Source organism: Poromitra crassiceps (assembly GCF_964638095.1).
Source record: "Poromitra crassiceps genome assembly, chromosome: 30".
In the NCBI taxonomy this organism is placed as follows: Eukaryota; Metazoa; Chordata; class Actinopteri; order Beryciformes; family Melamphaidae; genus Poromitra; species Poromitra crassiceps.
This window is the reverse complement of record NC_139652.1, coordinates 16,464,399-16,485,112: the sequence shown is the minus strand read 5'-3', so window position 1 is coordinate 16,485,112 and position 20,714 is coordinate 16,464,399. Positions and strand designations below refer to the sequence as shown.

Below are 20,714 nucleotides of genomic sequence, written 5' to 3'. Positions count from 1 at the left end.
AATATGTGTCTGTTTGTGTGGAGATTTGAAAGCGAGTAGCAGCATTTTTCTCTCCAGTAGCCTACAGTAGGCTATGTGTGTAATGAGTGCATCGTCCCATTGTGAATGAATGGATATTTAGTGTTTTCCACTGATGAAAGAACAATGATGGGACAACAAGGCGTTGTGTGTTCGGGTGAGACACAGCTGAGATGTCAAGTGTCCCCCTCCTCCCTCCCTCCCTCTAAATGTGTCTCTCCAAGGATCTGGAGGAGGTGACTTGCTCAATACACCCTCATTCTCACTCTCCTTGCCCCCCCCCTCTCTCTCTCTCTCTCTCTCTCTCACACACACACACACACACACACCTTTTCTCTCTCCATTGCTGTCTCTCTCCGCTGTCCGTCACTCTTTCCAGTGTATCTCCAAGGATTTGAAGGAGGGCTCACACACACACACACACACACACACACACACACACACACACACACACACACACACACACACACACACACACACACACACACACAGTATTCAAACCATGTCACAATGCCACACACACCCCTCTCCTCCTTGTTCCAAATTTGGCTGAGCGGGTTGCCATGGCAACCATCTCACCGAGGACTCTGATGGGGTAGGAGAGGGGCTTTGTGGGTAATGGCGAACAAATCTCTTCAGCACAGTGCTGAAGAGCCAACCTACACACACACACACACACACACACACACACACACACACACACACACACACACACACACACACGTGTTCCCAGGATCAAATGAAATGATGGTTGAATGGTGATGAAAACATGTTAACCTACACACAGTGTAGGAATTTGGTTAGGGGCAAGGGCAAAAATGCCCCAATAAATCTCAGAATGCCTATTCCAACAATTTTATTTTCATTCAATATTCATTTAATTTCCATTTTCATTTCTAACACACACTCAGCACCTGCAAGCTGCTGGTTAAATGGTAAAATTTTGAATGGTCTGCATTTATATAGTGCTTTTATCCAAAGTGCTTTACAGTGTGCCTACATTCACCCATTCACACATCGAAGGCGGCAAGCTGCCATGCAGGGTGCTGGCACAGCCATCGGGAGCAATTTGGGGTTCAGTATCTTGCCCAAGGACACTTCGACATGCGGAATGGAGGAGCCGGGGATCGAACCACCGACACGCTCTACCTCCTGACCCACAGCCGCCCCTTTCTCTCCCCATCCCAACTCCATGGACACTGACCGAAAAGCACTCCAGGGTGTAGCCTAGCCTAGCCTAGCCTAGCCTAGCTTCATTTCATTCTTGGTCATTTCCGTCTATTTTTTTAATTTCCTCCTCAACTATAGGTTTACTGTAAACACAGGCTGGGTAGGAGGGGGGGGGGGGGGGGCGTCTCTGCTTTAAGGAGATTATTAAGGTCTCCTTATCTGTACATCTCATTCTCAGCATGGGAGAGATGCGAGACATTCATTCAGGATAATAATACTGTTGTTGCACACACACAAAAAACAGCTTTGCAAGAAATGTCACATCTTGACTTGAGTGTCTCAATGCTAAGAACTCATTCCTTGATCGGTCTCCTCTCCTTTGGGCTATTATCTGGTCTTCCTGAGTGATGAGCAGGGTTGGCTAATAATAATTAGAATACATGTACCAGACTTATGTATTCTAAATACAAAAACCATGTCACTATATTGCATTACAGTATGTTACCTAAGAAATAATCTATTGCTGGGACAGATATTTGTGGAAAAAGTATAGGATTGCTTTTGTGAAACTTTCAGAGTGAAACTGAGAAGGCTGTTTACAATAGGCTACCGTTATAGTAGCGGGAGTTCCTCTTTCTAAAATGTGTTTTTCTGTTCTGTAACATCAAAGCAATCTGAATATATTACTGAGTTTGCATAATACATTACTGATTACAGTCTTGATGAGGTAACTAGTAATGGAATACCTTTTTAAAGTAACTTAGCTCCCTCTACTGGCCTTTAAATACAACTACGGGGACATTCAAGTGCAGTAGCAGCAGTTTGCAGTTTGAAGAGCTCAGCTGCTGGGGAGGCAGTGGCCAGGAACAGGTACTGCGGTTGATTTGAAGTTTGAAGTTCAATATTCTTATATGATGTAATGTAATTACTTCCTGGTTTTAGAAAAAGCAACACAAACATGAAATGAAGAGGTAAGTCAGTCACACAGATTGAGCTGTTTTGAGGAAGTATCTGTCCATACTGTGGGTGTGTGTCTGTGTGCACACAGGCCAAGTAGGCCATGTAGGCTACTTTACGTATGTTACAAGGGCAAAGGAGAAGTGATTCTGATTCTGAAAAATACAACATGCAGCCTACGGTATCTAGTAGGCTACTTACAGACAGTAGGATATGCAAATGTATGATATATGACGTTTCAAATCATTTGTGGCAAAAACAATTGTGGCAAAAAAAGATGCTCAATCTTTTGTCCATACGTGATGGATTGATAACAGTGACTTTGATGTGAAAAATATCAATCCTTTTTACAGGAGGCCTTGAGTTCAGATTCAGATGTGAACAGGAAAAAAAACTTGTGGATGAACAAAATGTTGTAGGCCGACTGTACATACAAGAGACATACAAGATATTACACATAAACAAACTCTGACCTCTTCCTCTCAGAATATAGTTTTAGGACCTCATCCATTTCTAGAGAGCCAGACTGGCCCCTCTCTTTCCTCCTCCACTGAGATAAGAAACAAAGCCTCCATTTGATCCCTCTCTCCGCTTATCTCAATCAATTCTGTCCTGTATCTGCATGCCCGGCTGCCATCATACGCAAGTGAATTGCTGGGAAAGTGTAGTCTAGGAGGATGACAGATGTGTTACATCGTGTCCTAGAACACAAACTCAGATCATGGAGAGAAAAAAATACATCATCACTAATGGCTATGGCACATGGATATGGTAGATAGCTAATCCTGAGGGCTTAGTTAAAATTTCCAGTACAGGTAGGAACAGGTCGGTGGTAGGAACCAAGGACAAATCCAACATGGTGACCAGTCGGTGTTCTGCCTCAGCTCAGCTGTACATGTTTCCTCTGAGCCTGGGTTCAGCATAGGCTGTTTAAGAGCATAGCAGACGTTACAGCAGATCCTGTCTGTCTGTCATGGGGATGCCCGCTTGACCTACAGTATATATAGGCCAAATATTATTACCTGCTTTAATGTTTCATTCCTTTATTATAGATTTCATCTTGACGCCACTGGGATGTTTCATTGTTGCTGTGTTTGTCTTCTCTGCTGCACCTGGTAGTCAGTGGCTTCGTGTCCAGGCCATTTTGACTGGGCTGGCCCGGCCGAGGTCGGGCACAGACTCAAGCAAGGGTGGCAATGAGTGCGGAATTTAGGAAGGATGTCAGGATGATCTCAGGATGACAAGGATAACAGGTCCCAGGTCAGAATTCTGAATTCCGAGTTAGAATTCACAACCTCTTATGGCATCACTGATGATGTCACAATGCCTCTGACATCACTGATGATGTCACAATTTATGACATCACTCATGACATCATCACTGGGACTTTGTGTGTGTGCATCACTGATTATGTCACAATTTATGACATCATCACTGGGACTTTGTGTGTGTGTGTGTGTGTGTGTGTGTCTGTCTGTCTGTCTGTCTGTCTGTCTGTCTCTTGTGTGTGTGTGTGTGTGTGTGTGTGTGTGTGTGTGTGTGTGTGTGTGTGTGTGTGTGTGTGTGTGTGTGTGTGTGAGAGAGTGAATTTATGACATCACTGATGATGTCATGAGTGGGACAGACAGACAAACAAAGAAACAGACAGACAGACTGACAGAGCCCTAGCTCCCTTTTTTAGATATACCTGTATATAGATAGATATGATAAAACTGCACATTAATTTTTGTAGCGGCCCTTTATTGATTGTGACCAGGCCAAGGCACACCTGTGCAGTAATCTTGATAAGCCACACCTGTCAGGAGGATGGTTTATCTTGGCAAAGGAGAAGTGCTCTAGCCTGGGATCAGCCCCTAATGCAAATTCAAAGAGTGCTGAAAACGACAATTCATATGGACTGGGGCTGATATGAATCCAATTTGCATGAAGGACTGATAAGGGCTGGATACCAGGCTAATTGCTAGTGCTCACTAACACAGATTTAAACAAAATTCGAGAAAAACAAGGAAACAAGCCTTTTGTGAGCATGGGAAAAAGTCTTTCAACTCCTGAAATATATTATGCAGTATGAAATAAATGCAAAGCTACAAAACACCACTTTATAACAATTGGAGGAGAATAACAGACTATAAAGAAACACATTACACCTCTACATCTTTCATCTTTCAATCAAATGATTAAAAGGGCCATGTATCACTTCCGCATCAGACTGAAGATTTTGATTTTGGCGACCGGTGATTGGCTCTGTAACGAGGAACTCGCGTGTGCCCGCTTCTCATTGGCTGGGTGGGGCGGAGTGACGCGGCTCAAACTCCAATGGTAGGCTGCCACACTGTGGTTAGAGAAGCCCCCGCTGCCTGCTCAGCCTCCGCTCCTCCAACCCTTTCTCTTTCTTTATCGACCAGTGCGATCTGCATTTGGCCTTTCCCGATCCCAAGCCAAGCAGTCAGCCTCTGCCTTCACCTCGCTGGTAGGGGACGCTTCAAACACAATCTAAACGCTGCAACCCAAACTAACGGCTTCTTGTTTCACTAACGTAACCCTATAGAAGACGCTCCACGATGCTGAGAGTGATTTTCCTGGCTGCTCTCGCCGGCGGGTTCGGGTTCACCCAGGCCAGTGATGTGCTTGAATTCACTGATGACGACTTTGACAGCAGAATTGGAGACCATGATCTTATTCTGGTGGAATTTTTCGCCCCCTGGTAAGGCTGTTTTTACGACGTTTTGTGGAAAAACCCCAGTGAAAATGTAACGCACAAGCTAACCTTAGCTGAAACGTGTAATGTCATGTAACGTTAGCCGACTAGCTTGTTGGATAACGTTACTTTGCTGAACTCATAAGACTGCAAATGTTTCACACCATGTTTTTTTTACTCGAGATTTATTAAATGCATTATATCCGTCTCTTCTCCAGTTTAGCAACAGGACTGTCTAAATCCCATTCAACGTTAGCTTGGTGACCTAGCATGTTAGCTAGCAGTAAGGTGTGTAACGGCTCGAGGCAGTATTAATTAGGAGACCGAGTTTGAGGATGCACCGATTAACGTTAGGCAAACGGCAGATAATTTGTTTGGGTGATTTTCAAACAATATCAGATCAGCTGTGGAGTATTTTTCAATGGAAACGACGTGAGAATGGGGTTACTAAGGAAGTTGTGGGCGTGCGCTTACACCGTTGTAACGTCCTGATTGGTCGGAGAAGTTTTGGTGTCCACCTCTGATTGGTCCCAGTGAACTCTTACATGGTTTCCACTCAGGCAAACTTGAGCAGGATGAGAGAGTAATGGAATCAAGAGGATACGGCTAAATGTCAAATTATGTGACGCTGCACACAATTTCTGCCGAAAGATGTTAGCTAATATTCTTCGTCTTGTGAATACTTTTGTCTTAACGCCCGATTCAACTTATTGTATTATCTAAATCTTGATCAGACACTTCAGTGGTATCAAATTCCACACTGTGAAGTCACTAGATCTCCCATCCTGAATAGACTGCAAGGGAAGTGTAACTGGTGCTTTTGTTGAATGGATCCATATCCTGTCCTCTCTCTCTCTCTATCAGGTGTGGTCACTGTAAACGGCTAGCGCCTGAGTACGAGGTAGCCGCCACGCGTCTGAAAGGCATTGTCTCATTGGCCAAGGTATTGCGCAACTCCCATCTCTTCACTTTGTCCACACCGCGGTCCAACTTTCTGTACTCTGCACTCAGGTTCCTTTATGAAACACAGTGCCTCTTAAGAAGGTGGTGTTTTCCCCCCCTTAGGTTGACTGCACAGTCAGCAGCAATGTCTGCAGCAAGTATGGAGTGAGCGGCTACCCGACTCTGAAGGTCTTCAGGGATGGAGAGGACTCTGGTGGCTACGATGGGCCCAGAACTGCAGGTATTTAGCTCTAATAGGCCTGTATGAAGTGCTGGTATTTAGCTCTAATTGGCCTGTATTATTGTCCAAAAGGGTCTCACACCTGCTTGAACAGTCCCCGCTTAACCTTGCCAACTGACTCATGATCTATTTTATTCTATCTTTCTTTCCATCTTGTGTCTCTGTCTGTGTTGCTCTTGTGCTTTCGCTTTCACTTTCTCAGATGGGATCGTCAGCCACCTGAAGAAACAGGCCGGACCAGCGGCTGTGGAGCTGAAGACTGACGCCGAGTTTGAGAAGTACATTGCAGACCAAGACGCAAGTGTTGTTGGTGAGTTCTTGCTTGGATTTGAGCTCTTTCTTTCTCTGATCCTTGATTTCTGCATTTACCAAATAGTTACATTTAGCCTATGCATGCCAGACTACCAGACCAACAAATATTGGTACATTTTGACCGTGGTTGGTAAGTTTGTCTTCTCCCCAGCCATCGTTCATACATCCTGTTTTATAGCGTGTTTTTTATGTATAGTATTTGGCTGTTCAAGAAACAGAAAAGCCAGCACTCAAAGTAAATCCTTTTGGTTGTTTTTAATAAGGTAAAAGGATTTACTTTGAGTGCTGGCTTTTCCGTTTCCTGTATATTGTTTGCGCCTTGCGCCGTAGCTTTTGAACATTTTTTTTGAGAGTGCTCACTTGTGGTGACTAGTTAGTCACTGACTTTTTGGACGATAGTATTTGGCTGTTAAAACTGTTATAGTGGCTGTGATGATTTTTTTGGAAACGTTTGGTGACCGTTAGGAGAAGTTGGCTCCTTGCCCAGTGCCCTCAAAATGATGAATCATTCCTTCCCAGGGTTCTTTGCTGATGGTGACAGCACGGCCAAGGCGGAGTTCCTGAAGGCGGCCAGTGCCCTGAGAGAGTCCTACCGCTTCGCCCACTCCAAATCTGAGGCTCTGCTCCAGAGTCACGGCATCGACGGAGAGTAAGTAGTATCGACACACACTAACTATACTGTCGGCCTCTCTTCAGTCAGTGTAACTCACATGTGTCAAACTCACAGCCCGGGGGCCAAATCCGGCCCGTCACCTCGTTTTCTGTGGCGTGCGAGAGAGCTAGAAAAGAAGACAGCTGAACAGTCACGTGACTTCTCTTGCCCCGCGAGTGAGTTTCCCATTTTCTCCATACTTGACATTTAGAAAAGTCCTTAGGTAACGAGTTTTAAGGCTGGAACCAAGCCGACCCGTGGCCTACTGAATCGTGACGTGAGTGTTCATACATTTAAGCTTGTATTTTACCTGCCCAGGGACTACGGGTGGAAAATAGCATTTCTGCTATAACCTGGTACGATGCATCTCTCCCTTGGCTTGGTTCCAGCCTGAAAACTCGTTGCATAAGGATTTTTCTAAATGTCTATGGAGAAGATGAATGGGAAAATCACTTCCGGGGCAAGAGATGTCACGTGACTGTTCAACTCTATACAATTTGCACAATACAATTCTAGTTAGTTCTAATAGTTGTAGGCTACTAGTTGTCTGTTTGCCATTATTTTTCCTATACTTCCTATACTGCTTTCAGAGCAAGTGAAGTTATTAATTATAAGTTATTACTAAAAACCAATAATAATTGAACCAGAGGCAATTATGTAATATGAGATCAAGTAGGCTAGATACATATTTATATTGTGTTGCATTTACAACCGGCCCTTTGAGGGCAAACATAATGCTGATGTGGCCCGGGATGAATTTGGGTTTGACACCCCTAACTGGTGTGGGTGAAGCAGCAGTGACCTTTGCTCTGTTGTTTCACAGGGGGGTTGTGCTGTTCCGCCCACCACGACTCAGCAACAAGTTTGAGGAGAGCACTGTGAAGTTCAGCGAGGACAAGTTCACCAGTAACAAGATCAAGAAGTTCATCCAGGACAACATGTGAGTATTGATTTATTCAGACCATCTCCTATCTTATCTCCTATCTAGTGCAGTTGCTCTTTCCAAGTACAATACATGTACAGGACTGTGCCTTGCTGGCATTGGTGCAGACATCTAGCATAGTAACCTAGTAGTACATATTGACACATAGTAACATACAGTAGTACATATTGACACATAGTAACATACAGTAGTACATATTGACACATAGTAACATACAGTAGTACATATTGACACATAGTTACATATTGACACATAGTTACATATTGACACATAGTAACAGCATCATCAGCATCATCATCATATAAAAGGAAGTACGTGGGCTCTGTGTCTGTTTCAATTTTTGTCCCACTGTTGATGTCACAACATCAGTGATGTCACAATGTATATGACATCATCAGTGATGGTCACTTGAGCAATGATGTCACTGATGATGTCACATGTCTATGACATCAGTGAGTGATGTCATCAGTGATGCGAAGTTGAGCAATTGTGTGCTGCGCATGCCAATAGAGCAGGTGAGGCCGAGCTGCAGGGCGGGCGATGCCGGGCGAGGAATCGAGCGCTTCTAGTAGTACATATTGACACATAGCAACTTAGTATTGACAAGTTGTAGTAGTATTGACACAAAATGGCACAGTGCCAAAAGGATCTGATGTAATCGGTGTGTCACTCTGTGCAAACACAGCAGGTTTGGCTTTTACTCTGGTAGCAAAGTCCGGCAGCATCCTGTAAAATGCATCATTCTAGGCTCAGATTAATGGTACAGACTCCTTTGACTAAAGAATATTTTCTTATGGGCTTGTTTTTAATCTGATGTTCTTTAGATTATGTCATAACAGGTTGGAAGCCAGTGAAAACATTTTGTCTCAATATGCATACTGAGGCAAATCACCGCTCAATGTAGCTTGCAGCCATTACAGAGCATCATTGAGACAGCATTGGCTATTAGTACGAGCATTTCTGTCTGGTTTTGAGAGCAGATCATACACGGACAGACTGACAGGTTATTGTTCAGAATAGATGATGCTAGAGAGAACTCGTGATCCTGCTGTGTTTGTGTGGAGAAGGATGCACATCCTCTCACACCACAGAATGAATCAGAAGGAATTCACAGTAGAGACACATGGGTACATGGGAAATAGGCCCCTTACTTACCCTTTTAGCAGGGTCCAAAATTCACACCAGCCACCAGCCAGATTTGCGTCACTCACCAGCCAAAACAAACAATGGTAATCTATTGAGTGGCAGGTCAAATGTGAACATGTATGCAGCTAGCATGCTACTTCCTGTATTACGTATGTGGCTCCTTTGCATGATGTCCTACTATGCATTGCTGTTTGAACAGTGCATTTACTTTAATTAACACTTTGTTAATTTAAAGACATATCACAGTTAAGTATTCTGAGTCTGACTTTTCTTTTATTAGCAACACTCAACAGAAATAGTGAAACAGGCCAGGGCAGTGGTAGCAGCATAAAGTTTAGAGAAGCGAGTTTGTGTTGTCTGTTGAATCTCCCAGACCGGCAGGATAAAGTCCAGGTGGGGAAAGTGAAAGCGCAGCACCCTCCCTCATTACCACCACTGAGGTGCCCTTGAGCAAAGCACTTAACCACAACCACTCCAGTGGAGCTGCTCAGTTGCCAGCAGATCAGACTGGTTGTACCGATCAGCTACCAGGTGTGTTTTAGTTCCAGGTGTCAAACTAGCTATGATGCCTCCTCCCCCAAGACCAAACAAAAGCCATAATCTGAATGGGCGTTTTTTTTTTTTTTTTTTGTATCCTTCATTCGGATTATAAAAGGATTATTTCACCTCTCTCAAACGTAATGAAATTTCCTTAGGAATGGGTGATTTATTCTGATTGATGTGGCATTCTTATTCTGACTGTGCTTCTATTCTGATTACAAGTGGAATAAAAGGCTCGATGTAAAACACAGCTAGTGAAATCCCCCCTGAATAAAGTAAAAAAAAAAAATTACAACATTGGTGTGCACCTTTCATTTTCATGTGGCAATATAGTTTCCTGGTGTTACCACCCCTAGGTAATGGCAGTCATGCAGCACAGCTTACAGTTTGCTGTAGTTCTGTTTTGGGAACCAGACCCATGTCCCTACGGTAAAGGATATCCCCTTTTCCCAGCCAATGAGTAGTTTCACTTGTTTCACTTTCACTTCCCTCAAGCCTGACTTACATAAACGGTGCACATTTGTGCAAAAAAAAAGAAAAGAAAATCAGCCCTACCCATGTGTTTTCTGCAACTTTGCAGCTAAATGACAGCTTGACATTAAGTCTGCTTAATGTAAATGCATAGATCTGCATCACCTACAGCCTGGCTCATACAGTAGAAACAGCAGGAAGTGGGTTCCTTACATAATGAGTTTTAAGGCTGGAAACAAGCCAACCAGTGACCTACTGAATCATGAGTGACCATAAAACTTTTCACTTGGAGCAAAAAGATCAAAAGCGAGGGGGGGGGGGGTGAACTGGGGACCACCATTCTGACTGAAGAAGCAACCTGAGGACCACTGGTGTGAGGAAATGGACATGGGAACTACATTAGTGAATCAGGGACCACCTGCAATCCCTTCATAGACCACAAGGGGTCCATGTCACCTGTTGAAAACTCCTGCTGTACGGGCTGTGTACTACTAGCAATTATATTTGGTTTTTGATATTTGGTTAGCTAAAATAATATAGCATGTTTGTTTACATTTTGTTGCGAAGTGATGACTTATTACTTCCTGTCTTTCCCGTCAGCTTTGGAATGTGCCCCCACATGACAGATGACAACAAAGACCAGATGAAGGGCAAGGACCTGCTGGTGGCTTATTATGATGTGGACTACAACAAAAACCCCAAGGGATCCAACTACTGGAGGAACAGGTAAGGAGTCCTCTAAAGGCCCAATTATGCTCAACGTTAAATACGAATATGGACAACGCCTTCTGTCCGTATTCGGCGTTCATTTTGTGCATAATTCTGCATGTTTTCTTAAAGCTCATGGATACGGATTAAACGGAGCAGTACCACACATTTGACTCTCTACTGCCCACTCATAGATGTATTCCTTAACATGAAACCAACGTGAAAGAAGTATATGGGATGGACGTGTTTATTTTCGTACGAAGGATATAGTGTACAGAAACGCATAAAACAGTAGCCTAACAGAATCATAAATTGACACTGCACCGATTAATACTATCAGTTAATCAGTAAAAAATAAAGGAAAAAAAGTTTACTTTTCCGCAAGTAATTTAAAAAAAAAAGTTTGTTGCATGGTCAAAGAAAAATAAGCTATACAATCTATTTCTTAAATAACTCGGGCGACGTGCTGTGTGTTGTGCAGGCTATCTTCACATTTAATTGTCATCCTCTTCAATTAAGTCTCCCCGACCGCACCGCATGTTGAGCAGCGTTAATTTGAAAAGTAATCCAGTTACCGTTCTCTTTACCGTTACAATACATGCCAGTTCAGAGAAATTGTTTCACAACGGAAGACGCGTTGTCTGTCAGGGTGAGTAGGCCTACAGAGCTGCATCGCCAAATGACAGACATGATATGCGCACATTCACAGCGAGATCCATTTGTAGGCTGTGCATTGATTCACTGCTTACTGATATGTTCTGCCCGTGGAAACAATGACACGACAATCTGCTGCTTTATTGGACTAAGGTTGTTTTAAGACAGGGGGCGCCATCTCGCCTGCTTGGACCGGCGGGGTCTAGCTGCACTCCTCCGCCACATGTGCAGACAGACATAAGAGCTTATAGCCTACGTGGTCAGTGCACCCTGCTGCCTGTGTGTGGGGACACTGCCATCCGCTGAAAACACACGCTCCGCACCGCACGGGGAAACGTGAAATATTTATATATAATTAATTATATATAATTAAAATTAGGGATGCACCGATATGAAAATTTTGGCTGATGCCGATAACCGATATTAACATTGCTGTTATGGCCGATAACCGATGTTTACCGATGTCGATATGATCTGTATAAAACCGCATTTCCATGATCATCACATTTTGTACATACTGAAAAACACATGTAAACACTGAATTTGAAAAAGTAATGCATTTCTTTATTTCCAAAACTTTTGTAAAAGCCCATAAATCATAGATTTACTGCATTATTTCATCTCAATGTGAAGAATTTGGCTGATAATGATAACCGATATTAACATTGCAACATCGGACCGATATGATAAAAAATGACTAACATCGGCCGATACCGATATGATTGCCGATATATCGTGCATCCCTAATTAAAATAGTAAATTTTAATCTTGTCGGTAATTTCGGTTCATGAGCATTGGTTGTCGGTCAGGGAAAAAAAAACATTTTCACCATCCCTACTCCCTACATCCAGGACCAGTGATTTGAGGCACATTGTTGTCCCCCCCTCTTCCTCCCAGGGTGATGAAGGTGGCCAAGGGCTTTGTGGATCAGGGCAAGAAGCTGAGCTTCGCCGTGGCCAACAAGAACGCTTTTGGCCAAGACATCTCTGAGCTGGGCCTGGACGCCGGCTCCGGAGAGATCCCTGTGGTGGGGATCCGCACCGCCACCGGAGACAAATACGTCATGACCGAGGAGTTCACGTGAGTACAGTCAAATTGTGTGTCGCTAGTCATTTTCCCACGGTGCAACAAGTACACCAAAATTCACCCAATCACATAACACATAAGTCAGTGAATCGTGCGTCTTCCTCTAGCCAGTTTGTTTGATTAAATAAGAATATAAAACACATAGAGAGGCAAAGTGAACGTCACTTCCTGCTTCAGCACTGTACCAGAGATTTTCTTCTGCCATTTATTTTCCCATAGACATTTTGTAAAATGCTTATAAAAATAGATTTACTTGGTCAAACCAAACGGTTCAGCTATATTTAGAATCGGGAGAGACCATACAACATTTCACTGGGACCAAAACGTAAAAAAAAAAAATATTGAAAAAATATTTTCTTTAAACCCGCATTTTCTTTAAACGTTTTGGTCCGAGTGAAATGTTATGTGGTCTCTCCTGTTTTCTACATATATCTGAACCGTTTGGTTTGAACAAGTAAAACTTGTAAAATCTTTATAAGCATTTTACGAAATGTCTATGAGAAAATAGATGGGCGGATGAAAATCTCTGGTACAGTGCTGAAGCAGGAAGTGACGTTCCACTTTGGCTCTCTATTTATCTTATTCAGAAGAGACCGTCTGTCTGGCTTGAGAGACTAACAGGAAGTGTCAATACAATCGGCGGTTCCAATTGTATTTACACTTCCTGTGACTCCTAAACCTAGTCTGACTCATAATGTGAGTTAAACTAGGTTTTGACCAGGTGAGTCAGACTAGTGTGAGCAGGTAAAACAGCCGGCGTTTTGAACAGGAAGTTGCGATACAATGGGTTAAGTGGGCGGGGCTGTATAAAGTGAATACAAATACAAAACAAAAGGTACAAATCCAGGGGTGGTGTATCACTCAACGGAAGCATATTGACACTGAGGGATGTTGTTAGTCTTTTATGTTGGGGACGTGGCACCTGTGAGTGGGTCACATGTGAACAGCCACTTTGAAATGTGAGGTGCACTTCCAGTTTTTCTTAGGGTTCGATGCCAGCAACATTCTCAAGCCGACATTCGGACAGATGTCCCATTGCTTTAGGAAAGGCCGTGGGCCAAAATGGTGATATTTTGGGGCTGGGGTCCAGTGATGTTTCACTGGTGTTGGAATTTGATAATTGACACACAGTGACATGTGGTACTAGAGATGCAGACGAGAAGCGCACTAATAAATAGATGAACAGGAAGATATACAAGGCATTCATTTTAATTTAACTTGGCAGGAGTTGACAACAATGATACAAATTTTATTGTACATAAAGTACAACTGACGGTGTTGATTGTCCATGCCTTTTGCTTAAATGTCATATTTCACAGCTGATTGCCTTTAACATCATTCTTTCTCTCTCTCTCTCTCTCTCTCTCTCTCTCCCCCCCCTCCTCCTCCCTCCCTCTCTCTCACCAGTCGCGATGGAAAAGCCCTGGAGCGTTTCCTGCAGGATTACTTTGACGGCAAGCTGAAGCGCTACCTCAAATCCGAGCCCATTCCCGAGAACAACGACGGACCCGTCAAGGTGAGACGCAGCGTCCGAAGAGACTTCTCCGTCCTAGGAGACTTCTTTGTTGTTATTTATAAATGAATTGGATTTAGATGGTGCTTCTCTAGATCCTCAAAGCGCTTCACATAGCGGAGGAACTCCACTCGTCCACCACAGATGTGTAGCACTCGCATGCTTTCACGTGCTCTGTAATGGATGTGATTTAAGTCCAAATGTTCTTCTGTCAAAGTAAAATGACTGACTTCAAAACGACTCTTTAGGTACTGGCACACAAATGCTACTTGTTTATCACTGAAAGAGTCCATATGTAACCTCTGCCCCCTGTGTCCAGACTGTGGTGGCTGAGAACTTTGACTCCATCGTCAACGACGACAGCAAAGATGTGCTGATCGAGTTCTACGCTCCGTGGTGCGGCCACTGCAAGACCCTGGAGCCCAAATATGTAGAGCTGGGAGAGATGGTAAGGGAGAGATACTGTACATGGAGGACGTATACCATTTTGTGTTAATTTCTTTTAATTTCAAAGGCCTTAGCATAGCATGACTGCTCATGTTATAAGTATGGGTGGCCCATTGTCGAAATAAGCCCCTAACACAGACAGTGCTGGTGCTTAACTACAGGACCAGACAAAACTCAGGCTGTCGCTGGAACTAGTTTACTTTGCAGAGACTAACATTTTCTCTCCTCTACCCCACACAGCTGGCCGAGGATCCCAATGTTGTCATCGCCAAGATGGACGCCACCGCCAATGATGTGCCAGCTCCATATGAAGTCCGAGGGTGAGGAATGAACCACTTCACTGTTGCATTCGGGGGTTTGGGAAAATCAAAGAAAAATAAGGCCTTCAATCAAAGTTTTGAAACTGAAAAGATGGCCTTGAAAATTATGTGCTCAGCTCTCCATCCTAGCGTCAACATTTCACATCCAGAGTAAAAATCCTGTGGTGGAGAAAAGAAGCCGTTTTAAAATGAAGGATTTCACCAGGGTTCCTTGACTTCAGAGCACCATGATTATGATTTTTTTTTTATTATTATTATTACCAATGTCATGTCTTACCCTTGGTTCACACCAGGCGCTATGCAGAAGCTCGGCCCGCCCCCCCCCAAATCTGAGCATTTGAAGTCCTTGAATCTCACCTAACAAGACCTTAAAAGATAGAGAAAGTTGTTGAGTTTGATATCTTAGCATGTGGAAACCCTGTGTATAACATATTGATTTTGATGTTTTGGTCATGTTCATACCCTGTTTTAAAAAGTCATGTGATGCTATGATGTACAGTATCATGATTATTTCTCATCTGACCAACCTTTCTTTCTCTTCCAGATTCCCCACAATCTTCTTTGCCCCAGCTGGACAGAAAATGAGCCCAAAGAAATACGAGGTGAGTCTCATCTCGAGTGATGGTTAAAACAAAGTGTGTGTCCTGCTTCTCTGCGTGTTGGCTGATGGATTCATAATCTCTGTTCTGGTTCCAGGGCGGTCGCGAGGTGAACGACTTCCTCTCCTACCTGAAGAAGGAGGCCACCAACCCCCTGGTGGCACAGGAGGAGGAGCCCAAGAAGAAGAAGAAGAAGTCGGAGCTATAAAAGCTCAGAACTGGAACTTATCGCATCCCCCGCAAGGATTGGGGGGAGGGATCCCGACAGGGAAAGAACTAAATTATATTCCAGTCTCTTAGTGAACTACCGAATGCTCTGAAGCCAAGTCACAATGACGTGGCCCTCCCTTTGGGTCCTCCGCTGCTCTGGGAAAACTGTGGAAGGTGGAGAGGTGGTGGCCAGGGCCTGCCTGATTTAGAACCAACAACAACAAAAAATTGTTAGGGAAGAGGGACCGCTTTTGAAATTTGAGATTATTTCCCCTGGTCTGTCTACTTCACTTCAGACTGATGCACTTTGGTTTGACACCAGTCTCCAGTCATCATCGCTTTGTTTTTGTTGCCTTCTTGACAAGGGGTGTTGGGTTGTTGTTTTTTCTTTTCTACCACGTCTTTATTTTTGTACATTTGGAAGGATTGTGAAATAAAAGGCCCACAAAACCAAAAAGAACTGATTTGATTCATGCAAGTAATCTTGAAGTTTGAGTAAAACTGCTGTTGGGCTGGGCAATATGATTGAAATCAATATGAAGTTATATAATCATATCAATATATCACATTGTGGCTCACATAAGCAAAATCACATGTTAAATATCACATTAATGGTAATTCCATTGAACTAAATGGTCATGTTTGGTTAACCTTGTGAGGCAGCTGGGTCGCGCAAACCATCTGGGCAGCTTCAGGTTAATGTTTGGTGTGATGTCAAACATTTATTTTTTTAATAATACTACCAGATGTGATTTTGTCAGAGCTGTTAAAATAAAATTAGCATAACAAGTTAAATCACAATATCATCATACTATGGTTCCACTGAAAGATAAATCATATTGAATATTATTGTCCAGCCCTAATTTCAAGCTACTGATGAAACTATATTCTTCCACTTTTAAAATTAGATTTTGCTGTTCTGTTCCCCTTGACTTCCACAGACTCTAAAAGTCTTGTCATCATGTTATTCTATCACCTTCTCCCTAATTTCTTGCTTCCTTTTTCAATCCATTGTTTTCCTCCCACAAGAGTTTCATTCAGCTTTGTACATTCCAATACATTCAAAGTGGGACCTTGAGGATACAAGAAACAGCCTCGGCCATTTCCAACCCAAATGACAAATCATTAGATTAACTAAGGAGCTAAAAATAATCTGTTAAATCAATGTCATGCCAAAAGCATTTTTTTATATACAGTCGGTCACAAAATCACATCTCTTTGGGTCAGTGTGATATATTGAAATTCCAGCCACTCTCTTCCTTGTGGTTAGGCTTGGTGGGACTTGCTTCTCATGTTTTAGTTTGATAATGTATTGTATACTAGTTTGAAGAAAGGTTTTCACTCAGCATTGGGCAGTCTTGTCTCTTAGCACTTGTCAAACACTTTCTTTTCTCCATCTATAGGTGCAAGGTGCAGCCGAGTAATTCTGACAAAGATATTTTCTTCTTTCTGTGATTAGGGCTTGAATGCCTCTCATCATTGCTCCGTTTATAAAGGTAACCTTGCAGAGTTCATTTATAAACCTTGAAAAACATGTAAGTACGCAGAGGTCATCTCAGAGGTCAAAAAGGTCAACATCTGTGGTTCATGAGAAACAAACCCTGCTATGGTCACTAATTTCTGAATTCAATTGAACCGAATGATAACTTCTTTAGATGTTTATTGGAATAAATTGGCATACATTTGTACACCAATATCCACTTTGTGGCAATACAAGGTATTTAACAAAGTATCTTTGCAAGGTATTTAAACTGAATTTGCAATTTTACAATGATTAGAACATCTGTTGATTGTCCAGTGTGAAAAATGGAGCCATAGGCCTACCTTTTTTAAATTCAACAAGTTATTCATTTATTTTAGAATAGATCTTTTACAATGAGAGAAATGGAAAATAGAATAGAATAGACAATATTTGCATTACATTCAAAAACAGAACACATTTTGGGCTTCACATGACACCAATATCCACTTGGCAATACAACTGTGGCAATACAAAGTATATTTACAAGGATTTTTTTTTTTTTTTTTTTTTACAAGGAATTAACAAAGTATTTACACTGAATTATCAATTTTACAATGAAACATTTTACAAAAAAAACATTAGAACACATTCTAGGCTTCACTTGTCATAGGAAGAGAAGCAGAGAAGCAGCCATGTTCTGAGGGGGTTCTACAGACCACTGAAATGGCTAAAAATGCCACTGGATGTTTGTGAGCTGAGGAAGGAGGCTGACTTTCATCAGCTCTCTGCTTGAGTATTTATTTTTGACCCACATGAACTCTTGTTTTCCCTCATTTGCAGCGACCACATTTTCGGCTATGCGCCGCATGACTGGCCTGAGGTGGGCCCAGTCATAATTAGAGTAGTGATGCTGAGTAGGGGACCATGGCAGCTGATGCAGCAGCACCTGGGAGAGGCAAAGGGCAGCGGCAGCTACCTCAGATGGCCGATAATGCACCATTTGGTAGTCCAGCAGAGTCACCTCCATCAGGTACTTGGCCAGTGTGTGTGTCCTTGCAGTAGTCTTTGCAGCCTTTGAAGCACGCCTGAGGAAATGGGGTGGCAGAGGGCGTCCCAGGTCAAAATTGAGGCTGGTCAAGATCACCTGCTCCTTCTCCAGAATCTGGGCCTCTGTGACCGTATTGTCTGTGATGTTGGCCAAGTCTGCAACCTTCATCAGACTGTATCCTCTCCTCTCCTCATACTTTGAGGCGAGTAGTATGGCCGTCACACCAATGAGCTGCAGCTCACTAGGAAGCACTGCTGGCTGGTCCTGCAGAAAACGGTCCAATATGGCAATCGAGAGGAACATTGTCTCCTGAAGCAGCTCGAAGCAGCAGTGAACCTGGATCATCCAGTCGACGAGAATAGCTCGCATGCGTTCATTGATTTGATAATCCTGCATGTACTCCGGTCGGACAGCCTGCTGCACCTCAAGGAGGCCCAGATAGGCGTATATGTCCTTGACATATTCAGAGCAGCGCTGTGGCTGGTCTCCATCGTGCTCATCGATGTCCTCTATGAGTGTCTCAGAGAAAGCCTGAGGCAGTTCCTCCTTCTCCTTCATGGGCAGATTGGGCACATCCGCTGTCTCCACCTCTGGGGGGAGCGGGTCTTCACGTGCTACCACCTGCTGGACTTGTCGGTTGGTCAGCTCTCCAAGGACAGCTCTCCTTTGAGCAACTCCTGTGGCTCTCCTCGTCTGTACTGGGTATTCTGTACGACTGACTGGGTTTTCTGTATGCCTAGGCTGGTGGCACTTGCGTCTTCCTTTGTGGATGGCCAAGCCTCTGGCAGTTGTCAGCTTGGTCCATCCACATGTACACACCTGGCGAGTGAACTGGCCATCCCTGCAGTGTCTGCGTCTCTGCTCCATCAGAACAGGTGGGAATGTCTTGTTGTTGATGATAATGTGATGACAGCAAATCCTCTGCACAACGGTATGCTGGCGCCTCCTTCAGTGTCTACAGTAGAATGACTGAACTAGAGAGAGCGGCGTTAGCTTTATACTCTAAACCATACTCTAAACGGACCAATCAGGAAGTCGCGGCTAGCTTTAAACTCAAACGGGCCAATCAGGAAGTCGCACCTGGTCAGACCAAACGGGTCAAACCATTGACTGTAAAAATAGGGGTCAAACCATTGGGTCAAACCGAACGTCTTACGTCAACACGTTTCCGGCAGTTTACGGGAAGCCGGAAGATGTGATTTTATTTATTTATTATTTTTATTTTATTAACAAATTCACCCTTCGCTAAGTCCCGCCCGAAGGGACATTGTCGAGGAGTTGTACATATGGGATTTGCAACTCCGTTGGCCTGAAGAAGTAAGTTCAGAAAATGTGTTATATACTCCAGCTGAGAAAGAGCCAATCAGGATGGCGAACAGAGGACACTTGCCCAGACATGTTCCGGAACGCCTTCTGCTGGCTATGCATTAGCTGAGTAGCTAGCAGCATTAGCTGAGTAGCTAGCAGCATTAGCATAGCTAGCAGAAAGCGTCGGTCCCGACGGGGCTACGCTAGTTCGCTCAGTACATACCCATGGTACATACACGACACGTGCTGCTGTCGGAAAAGGTAAAAAAAAAAATCAACCGTTATATTTTATCATTGCATGTCCTTTCCTGACTTTAAAGATACATAAGGCTGCCTATCTATTCTCATTTGTAATATTGATTTACGTAATGTTATTTTCTTGAGAGTGTGGTCCGCAGTTTATTGTATTTGACGTGGCTTTCGTAAACTAACCTAGCATAACGTGAGCTGTACAACTAGCCTGGACCCTGGACACAGAACAGTGGTACGCCAAACTCCGTTCAAATATCTGTCAGTTACATCTGGCCTAGCTCATCGGCAGACAAACGCTAGCTACCGCATGAAACACGCCTCAATACGTATTATGAATTCATATGTATCACTAGTTAATACGGCATACATGATACATACAATCTATCAACGTCATCTAAAGTCATTAGAACAGAAACGTCTAACGTAAATAGACTGGGCATCCAAATGTATGAATGGAATGGAGCTACTTGGTTGGTCTCATATTGTTATATGCCGAATTTGCCAGTGGAACCCAATGATTCTGAAAAGGTCTTGTTACGACAAGCAAAACAACTGCTATTAGCTTAGTTTTGGATTCTGATTTGTGGAGTTTGATCTGACATAACTTAACACAATAAGCTTGTTATGCAAATTAGAGATTGTTGCCAGGGGCAAAAAAAGATTGCCATGCCGTAACCTCAAATTTTTTAACTTGATTAAATGATAGAAAACATACTGTCCACTTTACCCCACTAGCCGGGCGCTGCTCGCTCATACTGAGCATTAGCGCCCGGGGACCCCCTTAACATTTGCCCATAGACCAGCTTTCCGCTGTCGCGGCTACGTCTTAAAATATTACTTACAGTACCTGAGCCAGAAACTTGAAGTGAAGACTATCCGATGCCTAACATCCTCTCCTTCTAAGCAGATGTCGCCGCTTCCAACTTGTTGCATAAAATCCACTTTTATGTCTTTTATTTTAAAAAGTCCTTAATGCAATACCATTCAGGAAGTGTAGAAGTGCATAATTATTCATCT

The 20,714-nt window shown here is 43.3% G+C and overlaps 1 protein-coding gene and 1 pseudogene across 2 annotated transcripts; one reads left to right on the top strand and one right to left on the bottom strand.

Annotated features, from left to right (window-relative positions):
• The first annotated feature begins 4,523 nt into the window (after window positions 1–4,523).
• pdia3 (protein disulfide isomerase family A, member 3) lies at window positions 4,524–16,081 on the top strand. The gene is made up of 13 exons (XM_083663248.1): window positions 4,524–4,849; window positions 5,708–5,786; window positions 5,909–6,026; window positions 6,229–6,336; window positions 6,858–6,987; window positions 7,814–7,930; window positions 10,691–10,816; window positions 12,350–12,532; window positions 13,946–14,054; window positions 14,371–14,499; window positions 14,739–14,818; window positions 15,363–15,420; window positions 15,515–16,081. The coding sequence occupies exons 1-13, from the start codon at window positions 4,707–4,709 to the stop codon at window positions 15,623–15,625; spliced, it is 1,491 nt and encodes a 496-aa protein (XP_083519374.1). The 5' UTR covers window positions 4,524–4,706; the 3' UTR covers window positions 15,626–16,081.
• A 1,735-nt stretch (window positions 16,082–17,816) lies between these two features.
• On the bottom strand, window positions 17,817–19,004 carry LOC310800436 (G2/mitotic-specific cyclin-B2 pseudogene; annotated as a pseudogene). Its single transcript has one exon. The product of its transcript is annotated as a G2/mitotic-specific cyclin-B2 pseudogene (transcript).
• Window positions 19,005–20,714: the final 1,710 nt, after the last annotated feature.

Bases quoted from the DNA above. Each gene is read 5' to 3' on its own strand.
- pdia3 (XM_083663248.1), top strand. From the start codon at position 4,707: ATGCTGAGAGTGATTTTCCTGGCTGCTCTCGCCGGCGGGTTCGGGTTC. The intron at 5,787-5,908 runs GTATTGCGCAAC...TCCCCCCCTTAG, and splicing joins GCATTGTCTCATTGGCCAAG to GTTGACTGCACAGTCAGCAG. The intron at 15,421-15,514 runs GTGAGTCTCATC...TTCTGGTTCCAG, and splicing joins TGAGCCCAAAGAAATACGAG to GGCGGTCGCGAGGTGAACGA.